General features: G+C 41.3%; 1 protein-coding gene across 6 annotated transcripts; it reads right to left on the minus strand.

Moving 5' to 3' along the window:
• Positions 1-336: 336 nt before the first annotated feature.
• Positions 337-13518, minus strand: PNLDC1 (PARN like ribonuclease domain containing exonuclease 1). 6 transcript variants are annotated; one of them, XM_085307440.1, is made up of 19 exons: positions 13442-13518; positions 12583-12640; positions 12369-12442; positions 11391-11424; positions 11112-11151; positions 10232-10320; positions 9840-9940; positions 8486-8565; positions 7442-7579; positions 6436-6505; positions 6066-6151; positions 5832-5887; positions 4548-4615; positions 3641-3694; positions 3383-3425; positions 2711-2810; positions 2030-2205; positions 1787-1885; positions 337-1077 (listed from the first exon to the last, which is right to left on the minus strand). In XM_085307440.1, the coding sequence occupies exons 1-19, from the start codon at positions 13515-13517 to the stop codon at positions 1005-1007; spliced, it is 1515 nt and encodes a 504-aa protein (XP_085163566.1). In that variant the 5' UTR covers position 13518; the 3' UTR covers positions 337-1004. The 6 variants fall into 6 exon arrangements, with proteins under 6 accessions (XP_085163566.1, XP_085163562.1, XP_085163561.1 ...); XM_085307436.1 differs by having other exon boundaries at positions 4548-4612; positions 11112-11235; XM_085307435.1 differs by having other exon boundaries at positions 11112-11235.
• Positions 13519-14984: the final 1466 nt, after the last annotated feature.

The raw sequence follows: 14984 nt of genomic DNA on the forward strand, positions 1-14984 counted from the left end.
GTTGTAAACCACAAACTGTGCAAAACTTGAGAACCACATCTGAAGATACATTGCCCTTTTCTCCTTAAGAGCAGCAAAGCAGCTAACAGTTAACAGCAGAGAACATGTGACCTTCATGCCCACTGCAATTCCCATTTCAGAGTCAGTTATACGCAGATTCTATGTATTATATGACTACAAGTCCCATTCAGGTAGGTGTTGACTGATGAAATCTAGAGACCACTATTTGGAAATCACAGATTGGCAGGTTCTTCTGAGACAAGGAAATTTATAGAAGAAGTTTCAGAAGACAGGAGTCCCTGGACTGACAAATTTATATCAGAGAAACTAATCAACAAAGCATGTCGCATGGTATTTTTGGATAGAAGAGTGCTCACATGCTGTGCACTAGAAGCAAACAGAAATACACAAGTCAAGTGAGTTGGCACACAGTCTACAAATCGAAAGCAAATACATGCCATTTCTCTGTGTTTATCATCAGCTTCACTACCACTGAAAAGTACAACACTTGCAGCACTGTGAAGTATTTAGTATTCCTCAGAATCTTTCATGAGCCTCCAGAGTGGTTTCTCAATCAACTCTACCCATTTTAAATTTGGTCAACAGTGACATTTCCTCTGCTTTACAACTGAAGCTAAAAATAGCCTCTTCCACTTCGCAACTTCCATAACTTTAAGAAAAATGTGTTTTACAAAGCAGCACAAGCATTGGAAACCATCTGGCATTAAGAATTGCTGTAAAGACCTAAGAGAAGATCAAAATAACTGAGTCATCCAAAATACCATCTCCTCCTCTTCAGAGGAGGACTATGCTTCYAGCAGATTAACAGACTAACACTTAACTGGAACCCACAGCATCCTCCTAAAAAAACAGTTTGCAAGAAAACAATTAGAACAGTATTTGTACCTTGTTACTGCTCATACTTTATTGTGCAAAGAGAGGAAAAAAAACATAGACAGAAAATAAGATCAGTGTTCCTCAGTCCTCATCCATAAAACAATCCTTTACACTGAATAGCAAGGAGCTCCTCCGAGGACGAAGGCCAAGAGAGACCACAGTGCAACAATACTGGAGACTCTAAAGGGCAAAAATGATAAAATACATTAAGGCTACTTAAATTTAGGGATTAATTTTGTACTTATTAAGAACTAGGATTCCTTTCCAAATTGTGTCATATGAGAAATTCATCTTTCCCAGCATCACCATCACTGCCTCATAAGACTTTGCATATGTACTTTGAACCTACAATTCTCTCCTGCTACCAAGCTTTCACCTTGGCTTTTTAAAAAACTCATACACCCCCCCACTTGGAGACTTGCCTCCTTCTCCTCAAGGTTATTAAAGCTAGCACTACAGTTCATTAAGATAACCCTCCTTCTACAATGATAGCACATAGTTTTGTGTTATTCATGAGGAAACATTTCCCATTGGTAATCAAGATTAAAGCCCCATTGACCCAGAGGTGAGAACTCAGGAGTACCTGAGCCCTCCTGGTTATAGAACAGGTATTTCAAGTCCTGGTATCCTCTACAGGAGTCAGAAAGTTACAAGCAAAGGGAAGAAATCTGAACAGTTGTCTGCTAGGAACTTTACTGAAGTCACTGCATCATACAGATTTCAAAAATGGAAGTGAATGGATAATAATTTGTACCTTACCCTGCTCCCTAATCCCTTGTTCCCCAGAAGGACACTGCAGAAGAGCAGCAGGCTGCTTCTGTGCCTGGGGGTCTGGCACTCTGCAGAAAGTGCTTTCCCCTTACCATCAACTGTAACTGCTGTAACTTACTGCAACAGGCAGTTCACGTGTGGAGAGTGCCTCCAGTGGCGATAGAGAGAAATCTGCAGATTAGGGTGATCTTTATAATCTTGCAGAGCAAGCCTGGCACTGTAACAAGAGCAGATGTCATTAGCCATGACTTGCAGGCTGCTTTCAGCCTCCCACAAATCAGGAGAGGAATCTCTTTGTCTGAGAGTTGCCAAAGCAAAGAGAAGATGAGATGGAAACTTGAAGTGAAGATCTGTCACTTACTGCTTAAATTTACTGGACAGCAAAATGAACTGGTTCTCTGAGATACGTTTAACATCAAACCGACAAAGAGCTTTTAACTCTTGGTAAATATGCCTTTCATTCATCCCTCGCCAACCTTGGACGTGGACAACCAGGAGAGGGGGACGTCGGCAAGGAGCATCTACCCCAGAAAAATTCTAGAAAATACAGAATATTGAGATATATCTGAGTTTAGAAATAGAGAAGCACTGCTAACATAATCAGAAAACATGCAAAACATGACATGCATACATAAGCCAGGCTGTAAAAGACAGCTATGGGGCAAGGCTATTTTTCTTTTGTTTCAGGATTTTTCTAAATATGAGTCACAAAAGCAAAACTGTCATGATTACCATGGTGAAACAACCAGAACAACATCAAGCTGTTTTACAGAACAACATCAAGCTGTCTTAAAGAACAGAGAGAATTAGGGCAGCATAAGATAGCTGATGCCATCTTTCAACATGACAATATTAATATAGTTCATAAGGCAAAATTCAATTAATTTGTTTTTTCAAAAAGTCATTTGTGCCGTTTGTATGGTGAAAACTTCTGCCAAGGTAGGCCTAGGCACTAGTGGATTTTTTCTCCTCTAACAAAGCCATCATCTAGGGTAATGACCCCCCACACCCCAAACYGGTACAGAGCTGCAATTATACGCACAATGCTTGAAACGCCACCTCGGATGAAATGCACCTTGTTCAGATACTTGACTAATGTACTGAGGTACTCAGAAAAAGATGGATCGGCCTCTGCTGTGACACTAAGCAAGAAAACAAAATGGAACAATGTTTTCTCCAGAGCTGCACTGTCATATGTTACCTCTACAGCACAGAGCTCGTGGCTTCAGCAGCCTTCCTAGTTATAGGACACGTATTTCAAGTCCTGGTATCCTCTACAGGAGTCAGAAAGTTACAAGCAAAGGGAAGAAATCTGAACAGTTGTCTGCTAGGAACTTTACTGAAGTCACTGCATCATACAGATCTCAAAAATGGAAATGAATGGAAAAATGATTTGAACCTTACCCAAGTGAACTGAACTTCAGAGAGCTTGTTTAAGGATAAATAGAATTCACAATGCCATTTCCCAACCTCTGAACCATCTCATGGCCCTTGATTTCATTTTCAAAATGTCAGCTTTGACATAAAGCTGCTATGTTCAGATTTATAAAAATTACAATCTAATTAGAACTGTGACATTTTCAGTAACACTTTCTCCTAAAGTAAAGCCAGACTGCAAAACAAAAAGTTATCCAAAGCAAACTGACAGCTGATTTTCATAAGATCCATCCATGTAATGCAGTTTTTGAAAAATAAACATTTAAAGAACACTCACTCTGTTGATGTGTAAAGTAGCAAGTGAGCTACTTTCAGAAGAACTAGAAGGAAAAACAATGAAGTGACATTAGAACAAATCATAAAGACAACTAAACAAATGAAAACAAAAAGCAAAAACTCAAAGTGCAGATAAGTTGCTAAGAACAGACTGTATATGAACAAGTCTTACTTACCATCAAATGAATAAGTTACAGAGTAGAAAAGGAATGGCTGAGTATCAATACAAATTTTTCAGAAATGTTTAGAAGCATTTTACCTGAGCCACAGAGAAATGCATCATAGCCTGCCTCATGAGGAGACTTCTTCTCAGCTGTAAGCATCCAAGAAAAATCACAAAGGAGTAAACACCTCTCACAAACTGTGCAGACTGCTCAGTAACAGAATCCTGACAACTTTAAGATCTACTGTTTTGTCTTTTTTTCCCCTCCCTCAGCTCTGTTTCCTTCTTCCTTTTTAAATCTTTATACCCCATAGGAGATCTGTGTGTCCACCACAGATTTTAAAAGCAGCAAAATTTTTAAAGCAGCAAAAAGGCAGCAATTACACCAGTGGTTGAAAAGCTTAGTAAGATGTAGATAAAAAAATGAAGTTATCTTTTAAGAAAATCTAGAATAGAGTTGTATGTTACTGATGGTATGGGAACCATTTCAAAGTGTACACAGGAGGCTCTGTACTGCATGATACCATGCAGCTTGGAGAAGACAAGAAATCTCTGTCTGGGCAGCAAGTATCATAAAAAGCACTGAACACATCCTCCTGTACAAACACCACTAACACTCCACATGAGGCACAGAGCTCCTGCTGCTTTCTGGGACCTTTCTGGGACTGCCACTTCCTAGATTGCTTTGCACCTTCCAAGGGCTGTTGAGAGCACCAAATTGGGCTAAATTCAACTGCGCACAAATGTCATTTGTGCTAGCAGCATAATGCAGACATCTGCGTTCTGCCTTGCAGTACAGTACGCTTGGTGGCTGTCAGGATATGCATAGCACACAACATTGTTGAAGGGCAGGATCTGGGCCTGGGCAAAGATGTGTATCAGAAGCTCTGTGCAAATTCACCACAAGCCTGACACTCAGTCATGCTTTGCATATGGATATCCACAGAGTAAAATAAAACCCTTTTAGGTACCTCTCTTTGAAGGTGTGCCTAAAGGAACGTACCATATCTTGAGCAGTCACTTGCAAGAACAATCACTGGGCACGATGAATCTGTGTGATTTAGATCACTGCTGAAAACAAACAGAAGTGTGAAATTTTTCTTTTCTTAGTATGTCAGAGAGAAGACAAGTTAAGCRCCACTCTTTCCTGCTGTCTGGTAAACTGTGATTTCATTTTAGAAAAAGCTACTTAAAACTTTTTAAAAGAAATTTTGCTTATATCCTACCAAAAAAAATGTACAACATTTAGCTGAATATTAGCTAATAGTTTCCTTCCTGAAAACTAACCTACTACCTCAATTTCTTTCCCCAGTCAAATCTATTAAGCAGCAAATCTGTTCTAACTTCCTACAAAAATGTAAATTATCCTAAAAATCAATACAGTGGACAACTCTAGGAAAAGGGGTTGACTAGATGGCTCTATATGAACGCTATTTGAGTGGAAGGCTCTGGAGAATGGAGTAATAAATGGATACCATGGAATGACTGGGGGGGAGGAGGGGGAAGAACAGAACAAGACCTCCAAGAATCTTCAGTCTGAAATTGCTAAACCAACCACCACCACCACCAAAAAAAAACACAGAATCCCAGCACTGTTCTTATAAGTACAGATTTTACATCCACAGAACAAGTCCAAAAAAAAAAAAAAAAAGAAAAAAAAAAAGAAAGAAAAAGTCTTCTACTACATCATGTCTAAGCTCCTGAGACAACATATTTACTGATGTGCTCCATTTGACTTGTATTTAGTTACTACATTGGGCTCCACACTAAGAGCAGTTCTTTCCAATGAGCTGCCATATGAAGTTAGGATGTATTTTCACTGAGACCCTGAGGGAGAATACCTACTCATTTTATAACAGGCCATAAGCAACATACTCCGAATTAGAGCTATCTGCAAGCCAAACTTGAGACCAATTAAATAAGGATGGAAATCCATTAATGAAGCTGTCAGGCCCTGCTTGGTACTGTGGAATCCAGATCTCTTGACAATGACATTTGAAAAAAATCAACCAACCTGATACATTTCTGTTACAGAATATAGACAAGAATATATTTTATTGACTCTAGGCCCCTAATGATATAAGAGAAATAGTCTTTAGAAAAGATAATTTACTTTATAATTAATTTATAAAATTAGCAAGTTTGTACTGTTAAATTTAGAAAGACAAGGAGAAAAAAAAGAACATTTGGAAGGAGGGAAGGTAGGAATATATGAAATGGCTGACTTGGAAATATCTCTCCCAAGAAATTAAAGGGATTATTCAACCTTTTATAGCTCTCCACTTACCTGCACAAAACCTCATACACCTCTAGAAGATTAGATACTCGAGGAAATGGGTATTTCTGTAAAAGAAGAATGTGTTAGAAAATCAACTAAGACAGCCCTTGTGGAAAGTGAGCTCATTTTCTGTTATTGCTAATTCATTAAATGAGATCTGAAATCAGGACGTCTAATGGCAACACTGAGAACTGGTTACAGCTATGTAACCAACTCCAAACAAAAAAGACCTTCGCATCTCACCTTCCAGATAGATTTTGTTACAGTCTTGGTGTCTATGAGGACAGGAAACAGGCTGTGAATGTTCCTTTTAAACTCTTCATAGCTTTCTAACAGAGAAATAAGAAAGCAAAACACATGTAGAGACAGACATCATGAAACTGAGGAAAAGCCAAAGGTATTTCATATGAATAAGAAGGGGAGGGGCAGTCAAAGGAATAAGGCACTGCTCCAGAAGTAAGATCAGAAGAGGTAGCTGATTAGYACTGCTGCTTGCCAAACCCTGCAGGTGGCTGGGGTGCTGAATGACCACTATCCTGACTCTTCCATCCCTACTGCAAAGGTAGCAATCTGGCAAACCACTGCTGGGGACAGCAGCTAGGTACAGCATTACCTGGAAGGGGCTTGTAGAACTTGTCATGAAGATGCAAAAGGTCCATGAGCATGTTGTGTCCCACCAGGGGCTACAGGAAGAATATAAACAGAACAGCCCATTGGAGCACACCTTTGCAGAACAACTCAGAGAGAATGAACTTCAAACCAGCTCAGCAGCTGCAATCCTTTCATTCCCTGGGCAGCATCCACACACACTCACTCAACAGTCATTCACATGGCAAGAGTCACAACAAGGCTACTGCTTTCAGGAAGTCAAACTTATGATCTATACAAAGAAGGTATTTTTTTTTCAGTAGCATTCTGTTTTGAGTGGACCTAAGGAGCCATGGGTGTGGTTTGTCTTTCAGTTGAACCCAGGCATATTTTTCCAGTGATCAGATTTAGAGGCTCACTCACAAGGGCAGAGCCTTTGACTGCCCAGCAACCATAAAGACCTCCAGAACTTGGATTTGTTCAATTATCTGCATACAGAATGTAAGATTTGCCACATATAATCAGACTACTGGGTGGTCCAATAAGCCTGTCTGACGATTACTGCAAAGTATAATCTGCTCAGCTCTCTAAGATGATGGTAAAGTAACACAAGAATTTTCAACATTGCAAATGCCTATGTTTTCTAAAAAACATTTTTCAGAACAGGTTCTGGCTCCCTCTCCCTTGGTCTTGCTTGATCTGCAGGAGTAATGGGAGTGCAACACAGGGAAATTTACTGTTGGATGAATAATTCTGAACATGCTTTGGGAGTGGGACCCAATCAGCAAGATGTTATGTTTAACAGCCTTTTTTTCTGACCATGATTGCAATCTAAGAATTCAGCTTGGTTGTTTCTGTAAACTGACAAGGAGGTGGTGAAGCTAGTGCACAGCCATTTACACACACGTGGAGTCACATCACTCCATACAGAGCACTTACCTTTTATAAACCCTCTACCTCCAGCATAACAACAAAACAAAACAAAGAAAAGTAAAAGAGAGGGACATGTGAATAGAAATGAGGCATTTTACCTTCTTGGCTTTAACAAGTGCCTGGAAGAGGTTGGTGAAGCCTCGGGCAGACATAAGAATAAGCTCTTTCTGGCAGGAGTCATGAGAAGAATTCTCCAGAAGCCGACGATGATGTGGACTCACTTTTTTTACTATCACCTGAAAAGGACAGTTACTGAGTGTCTCAACCTTCCATACTAGTAGTATGTATCTTGCTTCTTGGGGTTCAGTGATGCTGAGGACAAGTTCAGTTTCTAGCCTGTCAAGGATGGAAAAACAGTGCATCCTCCAGCACCTCAGGATTACCTCACTTTTCTTCCCTGAACAGAGATCAGTATTCCAAAATCTGCTCTAAGAGTATAAGAGTGTTTCTTCTTTAGAGGATGGTTGCTGCCATAGAACAGAACACAGAACACAAATGGGCATATTCCTGTTTAACTCAATGCTATTACGATAGCAGATTTATGGCACTGAAATAAGACAACAAAGAGGAATCACACAAATTGAATCCCCAAAGACTGTGCCTCAAGTGAGGTAAATCCTTCCACTCTGTTGCCATTGCTTATCAGGCCAAAACAATACTGATGCAAAAAGTACTCCTAAGCAACAGACTCTGATCTTATTCATGTCATGTTTCGAGAAATCCACAGCCATAGGTTTAATTCAGGAAAAAAAAAAATGCATCACACTTAAAACCTGAAGATGAAAGGTGAAAACTACTATGAAAACTACAGTCCTCTGTAGGTAGGTTCTGAAGGAAAGATCCAACAAAGTCTAGAGACTTAGAAAGTCCTTCCAGAAAAATAAATGTTTCCACTTCAAGACATTTTGTGGCTACAAGAGAAACAGAAACCAAAGTTACTCAACTTTGAGATCCCTAAAGAAAAAAAAAGGGGGGGGGTGATCCAGAATCAACACTTCCTGGAACGTTTCTTTATCTTCTTTTCTCCTCCTCCTGGACTCTTATCCTTAAAAGTACAAGCAATTTATTTTGGACTGCAGGAATGTCAGCCATATCTATCTCAACAGAAAGCCTATTCCCAAAGGTCCTAGTTTTCAGCTCACCTCATTACCTCCAAGAGGCTGTGTCCAAACATTTTGGAGAGCCCTCCTCAGAACCAGTTGAACTTCAAACATCTGAATGCCTGAGACAAAAAAGGAGGAACAGAAACTTCAGAAATGCAGAGAAACCTGTTCAGAAAATCATTTTTCTAGATACGAAGACTAAACAGATTATTCTGTTCCAGTGCACAGAAAATATTTCTGAATGTATGATCTTGGTAAATTCTTATACATACGGTAATAAGGAAAAAATGTCACAGTAAGAACTTCAGGCAAGTAAGCTTTGGTAAGGACATAGAAGAAAAAGACAAACAGAAAGAGAAAAGAGGGAAGACGACTATCACGAGTGCTCTGAAAAAACTCTGGCTGTGTCTGTGAAATATCTCAGAGTCATCCAGAAGCCAAGCACAGGTGACAGGTACTAATGCATTTCCCCCCACTGCTGATACAAAACTATTTTCAGTCCTCTTCTGAGCAGACTGCAATATGCAAAAAAGACAGCTTCATCAGTCTCACTGCTTACTTAAATAGATACTCTTTCTGTCGCATGTGCCCACTGTTACCAGACCATCTTGAAACATCAGTGTCCCTGATAAATAGATTGAAATAAACTGAATATACTTCTCCATCTCCTTCCATTTCACCCACTATAGAAAAGCCTAAATAGAGACAAAGTTAGGAAGAACTGAAACTATTTCATACCCTGACCTAGAGGTTAAAGATTTGGTTTCTATGAGCAAACCTACTAAGTATTCTTGTTATAACTCCCTGTCCTGCAACACCCTCAAAACAACAACAACAACAAAAAAAACCTCTCAGTTCTGCTTTCTTGCTCCCAAGAACTAACACAGCTTGTTTATTCCCATGGGCATTATTTCCTCCTGTGGCCCCATGGGGCTCCTTGCTGCTGCATATAAGGGAGAACAAACTCTGGATGGCAAGCCACTTTCCACTTCTATAAGGGGAAGGAAACAAACAAGAAATAGATCATCCAAGATTCAGAAGTCCTCTAGATCCAGAGAAACTACAGATTCTCCAGTTGCTGCTCTGAAGCAGCACAAAATGGAAGCAGGTTAGCACAAAGCAAACTCCCCTCCTCCAGGCACCCAATCATCCACTTTCTTTACAGGAAGATCAATCACCTCAACAAAGCAGAAGAACAAACCCCAGAGATGAATGCCTGACTGGAACAGAGGCATAGACAGCTGTAAAGACAAGATGGGAACAGGTGTTTTCACACTAAATAGACCAGTTTACCAGAACAAGCAAAGGACAGTAGCCACCCTTAGACATTAAGGAAAAGTGATGAAGGCACTCAGAGCCCACAGGTGCCTAAAGGAGGCATCTTGCTTCATACCACTCAGATCCTGCAGAATCATAGTCTCCTCTTCCTCTGCTGCTGCTATCCAGCGCGTCACTTCATCAATAGCCTTCTTCATCCTGTCCCTGTCCAGGGCACTGAAGCACAATCAGGGTAAAGAGAGAAGGGGATAAAAAGCTCTTTTCAGAGGGAGCCTCTTGCTTTGCTGTCAATATGGAAATGCAAAAGAATCATTTCCCAAACATTCACCCAGTTCTTCACATTGTATCCTGTGACCTCAGCCCTTCTCTGGAGGAACCACGGCATGCTGGAACAGCTGGCACCAAGGCAAACAGATCAACAAATTTTAGTATTTCTACAAAGCAGGACCTGAATGAAGGTGAGCTGCCAGAGTCAACATAGGAAGCAACTCTCTGGGGAACACTCACCTGCAGGCTTTCCAGCTACCTGCCAAGAGATGCTGGATAAGGTTCTTCTCCTGTAATTCATTCATGTATGGGATTCCATCTTTCAGGAACTGAAGGGGAAAGAGTCCCAAGTTGGTTATTCTCCCCTGGACTTTCTTGCATCAAATTACAGAAAAGTTGGTTAGGCATGTCTAAAATTGGCATGCATTTGGAGATGCTGATATTCCTCATTCTCAAAATACAGGCTTTGAACACCTCTAGTGGGGAGTAGAGGGGGTACTTCTGAAGAATGTAAGTAATCTGAGATGTATTTTTACATAACGGAAGACGTACTTGTATTTGGAGGAAGGAAGATGATTTTTGTCAGCTCTATTCAGACTTATTTTTGCTCTGCTTTTACCATTCCTTTAATGGGATACTTCAAAAATATCAAAATATTGTGATACTTCCTGTCCAAATTACTAAGCAGTGCTGTTATGGGATGGCATAGCCTGACTTTTATGGGAAATGATACAGTACATAAATATACATAAAATGCAGATAAACTGAGACTTCCCCAACTTAGTGGCTAGTAAAACTAACATGGTGGGGTAGCAAGGCAGCCCAGGTGCCCCAGGAAGGTCCATTAAACAACTGCTCTTCTCAGCCCACTAGAGCTCGGCTTTCTTCTTTAGGGACAGGGTAACCTGCTTAGGCTGACAAAGACATGGTCATTGCCTCTGCAGCAGCCCTGAAGCCAATGCTTGCTCTCCCAATACATGATGAACCACATAGTCACCACATACATACTTTAGCAAGATATTTAAACCAGAAACATAGCATTTGAGGATGTTAATTCTAACTTCTCCTGTAGTTACACAGACTTCCTCTGTTCCGGATTTCTGCTGTAGGGACTACATACCTTATTATAGTCAAAGCCATAATGAGACAGGAATTGAATGCTAGATGCAGAGAAGGTGAATTCAGCATCTGTAACTCCAAATGTTGAAGGAAAGAGAAAAAAGTTGTATGAATGCACCACATACCTACAAGAGAAGGGAAAAATCTCTCTAGAAGACAATCACAGGAAATGGCATAACCTTCCCCCCGCCCCAAGAACCTCTCCATAAAATCTCAACTGCAATATCTTCATTATTACAGAAAACTGAAAACGTATGTGGAAAGGATGCATATTACTTACTTGTTTGAGTTTTCATTTGAGAATATTGCCAGTCCTGAAACAAAAGAGAAACTTGAGCTGAAATGACAATGTTGAGTTGGATGCCTACTGATACTGTGGAAAAAATAGATAAGAGATGTGGGAATGCCCTAATGGAGTGCATGTTTTCCATTCATTAATGCCACACTGCAATTTTAACAGCAACTTCCAGGTCACTCCCCAGCTCCATGACAGCTGGGCAGTAACAACTTCTTCGGGCTAAGTGGGAAGAGAAGTCAAATTTGATTAAGGAACAAATGAAACTGAGCAACGAGTGATAACAGGTAAGCTAGTGACAAAAGTCTCCAACCATGCATACATAGGTCAGGTGGGTCTAGCTATAACACATAAGCATTTGGAAATAATTAGGTATAACAGAGGACAGAAACATGGGTTTTGCTACTTAGGTCCCTGCTAATAATAAACCCTAAAAAGCACATTAAGGCCTTCCATGGCCTAAGGTCTTGTTTTGGAGCTAGTTCTTGACCTTTAGCTAGTTCTTTATGAAAATGGTCAACAGCCTTCTACCCCACCAAAGGCCCCTTCTTGTTGATTTTTATTAAAGTCTTAAGAATATCAGCCCTTCATCTCCAACAGTCATCTTACTTACATGCTATATGAGTGACATAGCCTTGAACACAAGCTGCTATGACCTCCTTCTAGCTTGCTATCCTTGGTTTTAAAAACTGTTTGTAACTGTAAACTTTAAATATGAACAATTTTAAAATAGACAAAAGTATATGGCCCACCTGACTTTAGACTACTTACAATATTAAATGGTAGTATTAAGCATCAGTTAAAAAAAAAAAAAAAAAAGACAAAATTTACCATAGCAAACAAATGGCTGTAATAGAGAATTTGAAGCAGAACTATCCCCAGAGCTCACCAGCTGGCAAAAGGCTGGTTACAGCTCAGATCTAGGGAGATTGTTTTTTCTTCTCCATCAGGAATAGCACTTACCAAACTGACTAACTGTAAAGCGCTGTACACTCTGCCTGGCCTTCAGATACCACTCAGCTGGGGAATCAAACAGACTGTTTAAAACAAACAAACAAAAAAAAATGGAAGTGTGGGGTCATGGAAAGAAAACATAAAAACCTTTGCAATACACTGATTTGTTTTTCCCAAGCTAGAACAGCAATTCTTCCTTATGTTTCAAGTGCAACACCTTTACCTTGGCCTGTTATTTTGTGGGAAAGCTGAATGTAAGCCTGTAAATTCCATATCAAGCCCTGTTGAGACAAAACACAAAAAAATCTGAAATATGAAACATTCATTTCACTGGCCTCTGGACACGGGTCTCTGAAGCATTTATCCTTGCTGTAGCCTCTTTGTCAAACCCAACAGCAAGCTCAAAAGTGATCAGCTAGTGTAAAAGTAAATTCTCCCATCTCTTCCCTAATCCATTCAGCAAGATGAACAGAAAAAAACCTTTTGAGGGGAAACCTGTTGCACAATTTAGAAATTAATTTATTTGCTAACACCTTAAAGTAGGCTTATACACAAGCAAGCCCACCCTTCTTATAACTTCTGAGCAAACTGACTGGATTTCTCCACTCATACACGAGGGGGCACAAATTCCTAACATGGGATATGCGATGTAAAATAAATAGATAGATAAATAAATAAATCATACTTTGCATTCACATTTGAATTAGGTGCCTTTGTCACCTTCCATCACCAGAGAGCTACTCCACCAGGAAAGGCAGAGGCAGCACCGTCAGAGCAGCTACACCAAAGGGGAAAAAGGCTATGGCTTTAAATCTGAAAAGCAGCCTTACACCCTTATACGGGATTTACTTGTTTTCCCATTAGCTAAGCGTAAATATATTCCTTAGTATTAGCTCCACTCCCGCATTATCGCCGGAAAGCRGATTTAGTCCTTCCTTTACACATCGCAGTCAGAGACACCGCGCGCCCTCCCCGTCCGAGGCGCACCGCCCGCGGCGGGCCGGGGGCCCCGGCAGGCCGCGCGCAGCCCGCAGCCGGCCCCAGGGGAAGCCTCCGGCCCGGCCCGGCCCGGCCCGGCTCACCGAGGAAGGCGGCGCGGCGGAGGCGGCCCCGCAGGCGCGGCAGGCGCCGCTCGAACCCCGCTGCCCCCACCTCCATGGCCGCCCGCAGCCCGCGCCGCCGCCCACCATTGGCCGCGAGGGAGCCAATCAGGCCGCAACTTCGGCCCTGCGCCACGCCCCCCTCGAGGCGGTGTCTCTGCTCCCCCCGCACCCGGGGGGCGTGAGGCGTTTCGCGCCTAGCGGCTGCGGTCTAACGGCTGCGGCGCTGCTGTGGCGCGTGTTCGTGCTTCCCGACGGTTAAAAAATAAACAAAATAAAACCAGCCCAAGCCACTGCTGGAAAGCACAACCCACAGGAATCCCGAATTCGCCTTTCTCACCGTAAGGGAGCAACACCTGCACGCAGCCAGGTAAAGAGGCCAAAAATCAGACTGGGAGATTAAAGCTTAAAATGAAAGAAGCTCAAGGCTTCAAATCCCACTTCTTATTCACAGCTTTCGTTCGCACAGAAAACTAAGTCCATTTTTTGTTGAGTATCACTATTTCAAGATGATAAAGACCACAAAAAGATTAATGCAGTCTGTCGTACAGAGTGCTGTGAACACTATGAGTGCCAGCTGGCAATAATACAAGTAGAAAACAGTGGGAAATTTCAAAGAATCAGCTTGACACTAAATCGTAACTAGTTTGCAGAACTTTCACCATACACAGTATGTTTTACTCAGTGGCACACCTCTCTTTCAAATCTATTAAACTTTGAAACTATGTGATAGCAGGCAAGACTGGTACACATTGCTGTAAGATCAGGCTTAAAATAAATCCCTCCAAAACTTAATTTGAATTTTTAGAAAGCGGGCATTTATTACAGCGCTGGATGGACATTAGGAGGAACAATCCCCCTGTGCATCCAGCACTGTAGTAAAGAATGCCTGCTTTCTAAAACTTAAGTTTAAGGAGTTTTATTCTGAGCCTGATTTTATGGTAACATTTTGGCGACCCAGATGGGACACTGCCTGAATCTTGACAGATCGGTGGGCTCACAGGACCTCCAGCCGATACTGCGGGATTCTTGGAAAGAGCCTCCGATCCTCAGACCGAAGTGTTCAGAACAAGGGCCCTGGGAAGGTAAAGGCATTCTTTCTATTAGCTTTTTATTGGTTTGGTTGCCTGTCTGTAAGATGTAGGTGAAAGCCACGCAGGATAGGGCTATAAGGGTACCTGAGGGGTTCGAGTCCCTGTCGAGTCCCTGTAGGACTTGAAAATTGGAAAAGGGGTTAGAGTCTCCCCTGCCCAGGGTTTCGGTAAAGGGGTTTGAGTCCCCAGTGTCAGTATTTTTGTTAATCTGGTTTTTTTGATTACAGTTTTATTTATTGGAGTTACGGTTCTGTTTTACGTTTTGAATCTGTGATATTGGTTAAATATCAATCCTAGATAAAATGGGTGCCAGATCATGTAAGGGTGTTGAGGGCAGTATTTTAAAGAAATCACCTTTAGGATGTATCTTGAAACACTGGAAACAGATTGCCAGACCTCCAGGTGGGGGGGTAACAAAAGGAATCTTAACT

The sequence above is a fragment of the Rhea americana genome, unplaced genomic scaffold, assembly GCF_003343005.1.
Source record: "Rhea americana isolate MKP2758 unplaced genomic scaffold, rheAme1 scaffold_258, whole genome shotgun sequence".
Lineage (NCBI taxonomy): Eukaryota > Metazoa > Chordata > Aves > Rheiformes > Rheidae > Rhea > Rhea americana.

Coding starts and splice junctions, on each gene's coding strand:
- PNLDC1 (XM_085307435.1), bottom strand. CDS start 13,517: ATGGAGGTGGGGGCAGCGGGGTTCGAGCGGCGCCTGCCGCGCCTGCGG. Junction 8,566..9,839: donor GATTCTGCAGGATCTGAGTG/GTATGAAGCAAG, acceptor TTTTTGTCTCAG/GCATTCAGATGTTTGAAGTT. Junction 2,206..2,710: donor GAGGTGGCGTTTCAAGCATT/GTGCGTATAATT, acceptor TGTATTTTCTAG/AATTTTTCTGGGGTAGATGC.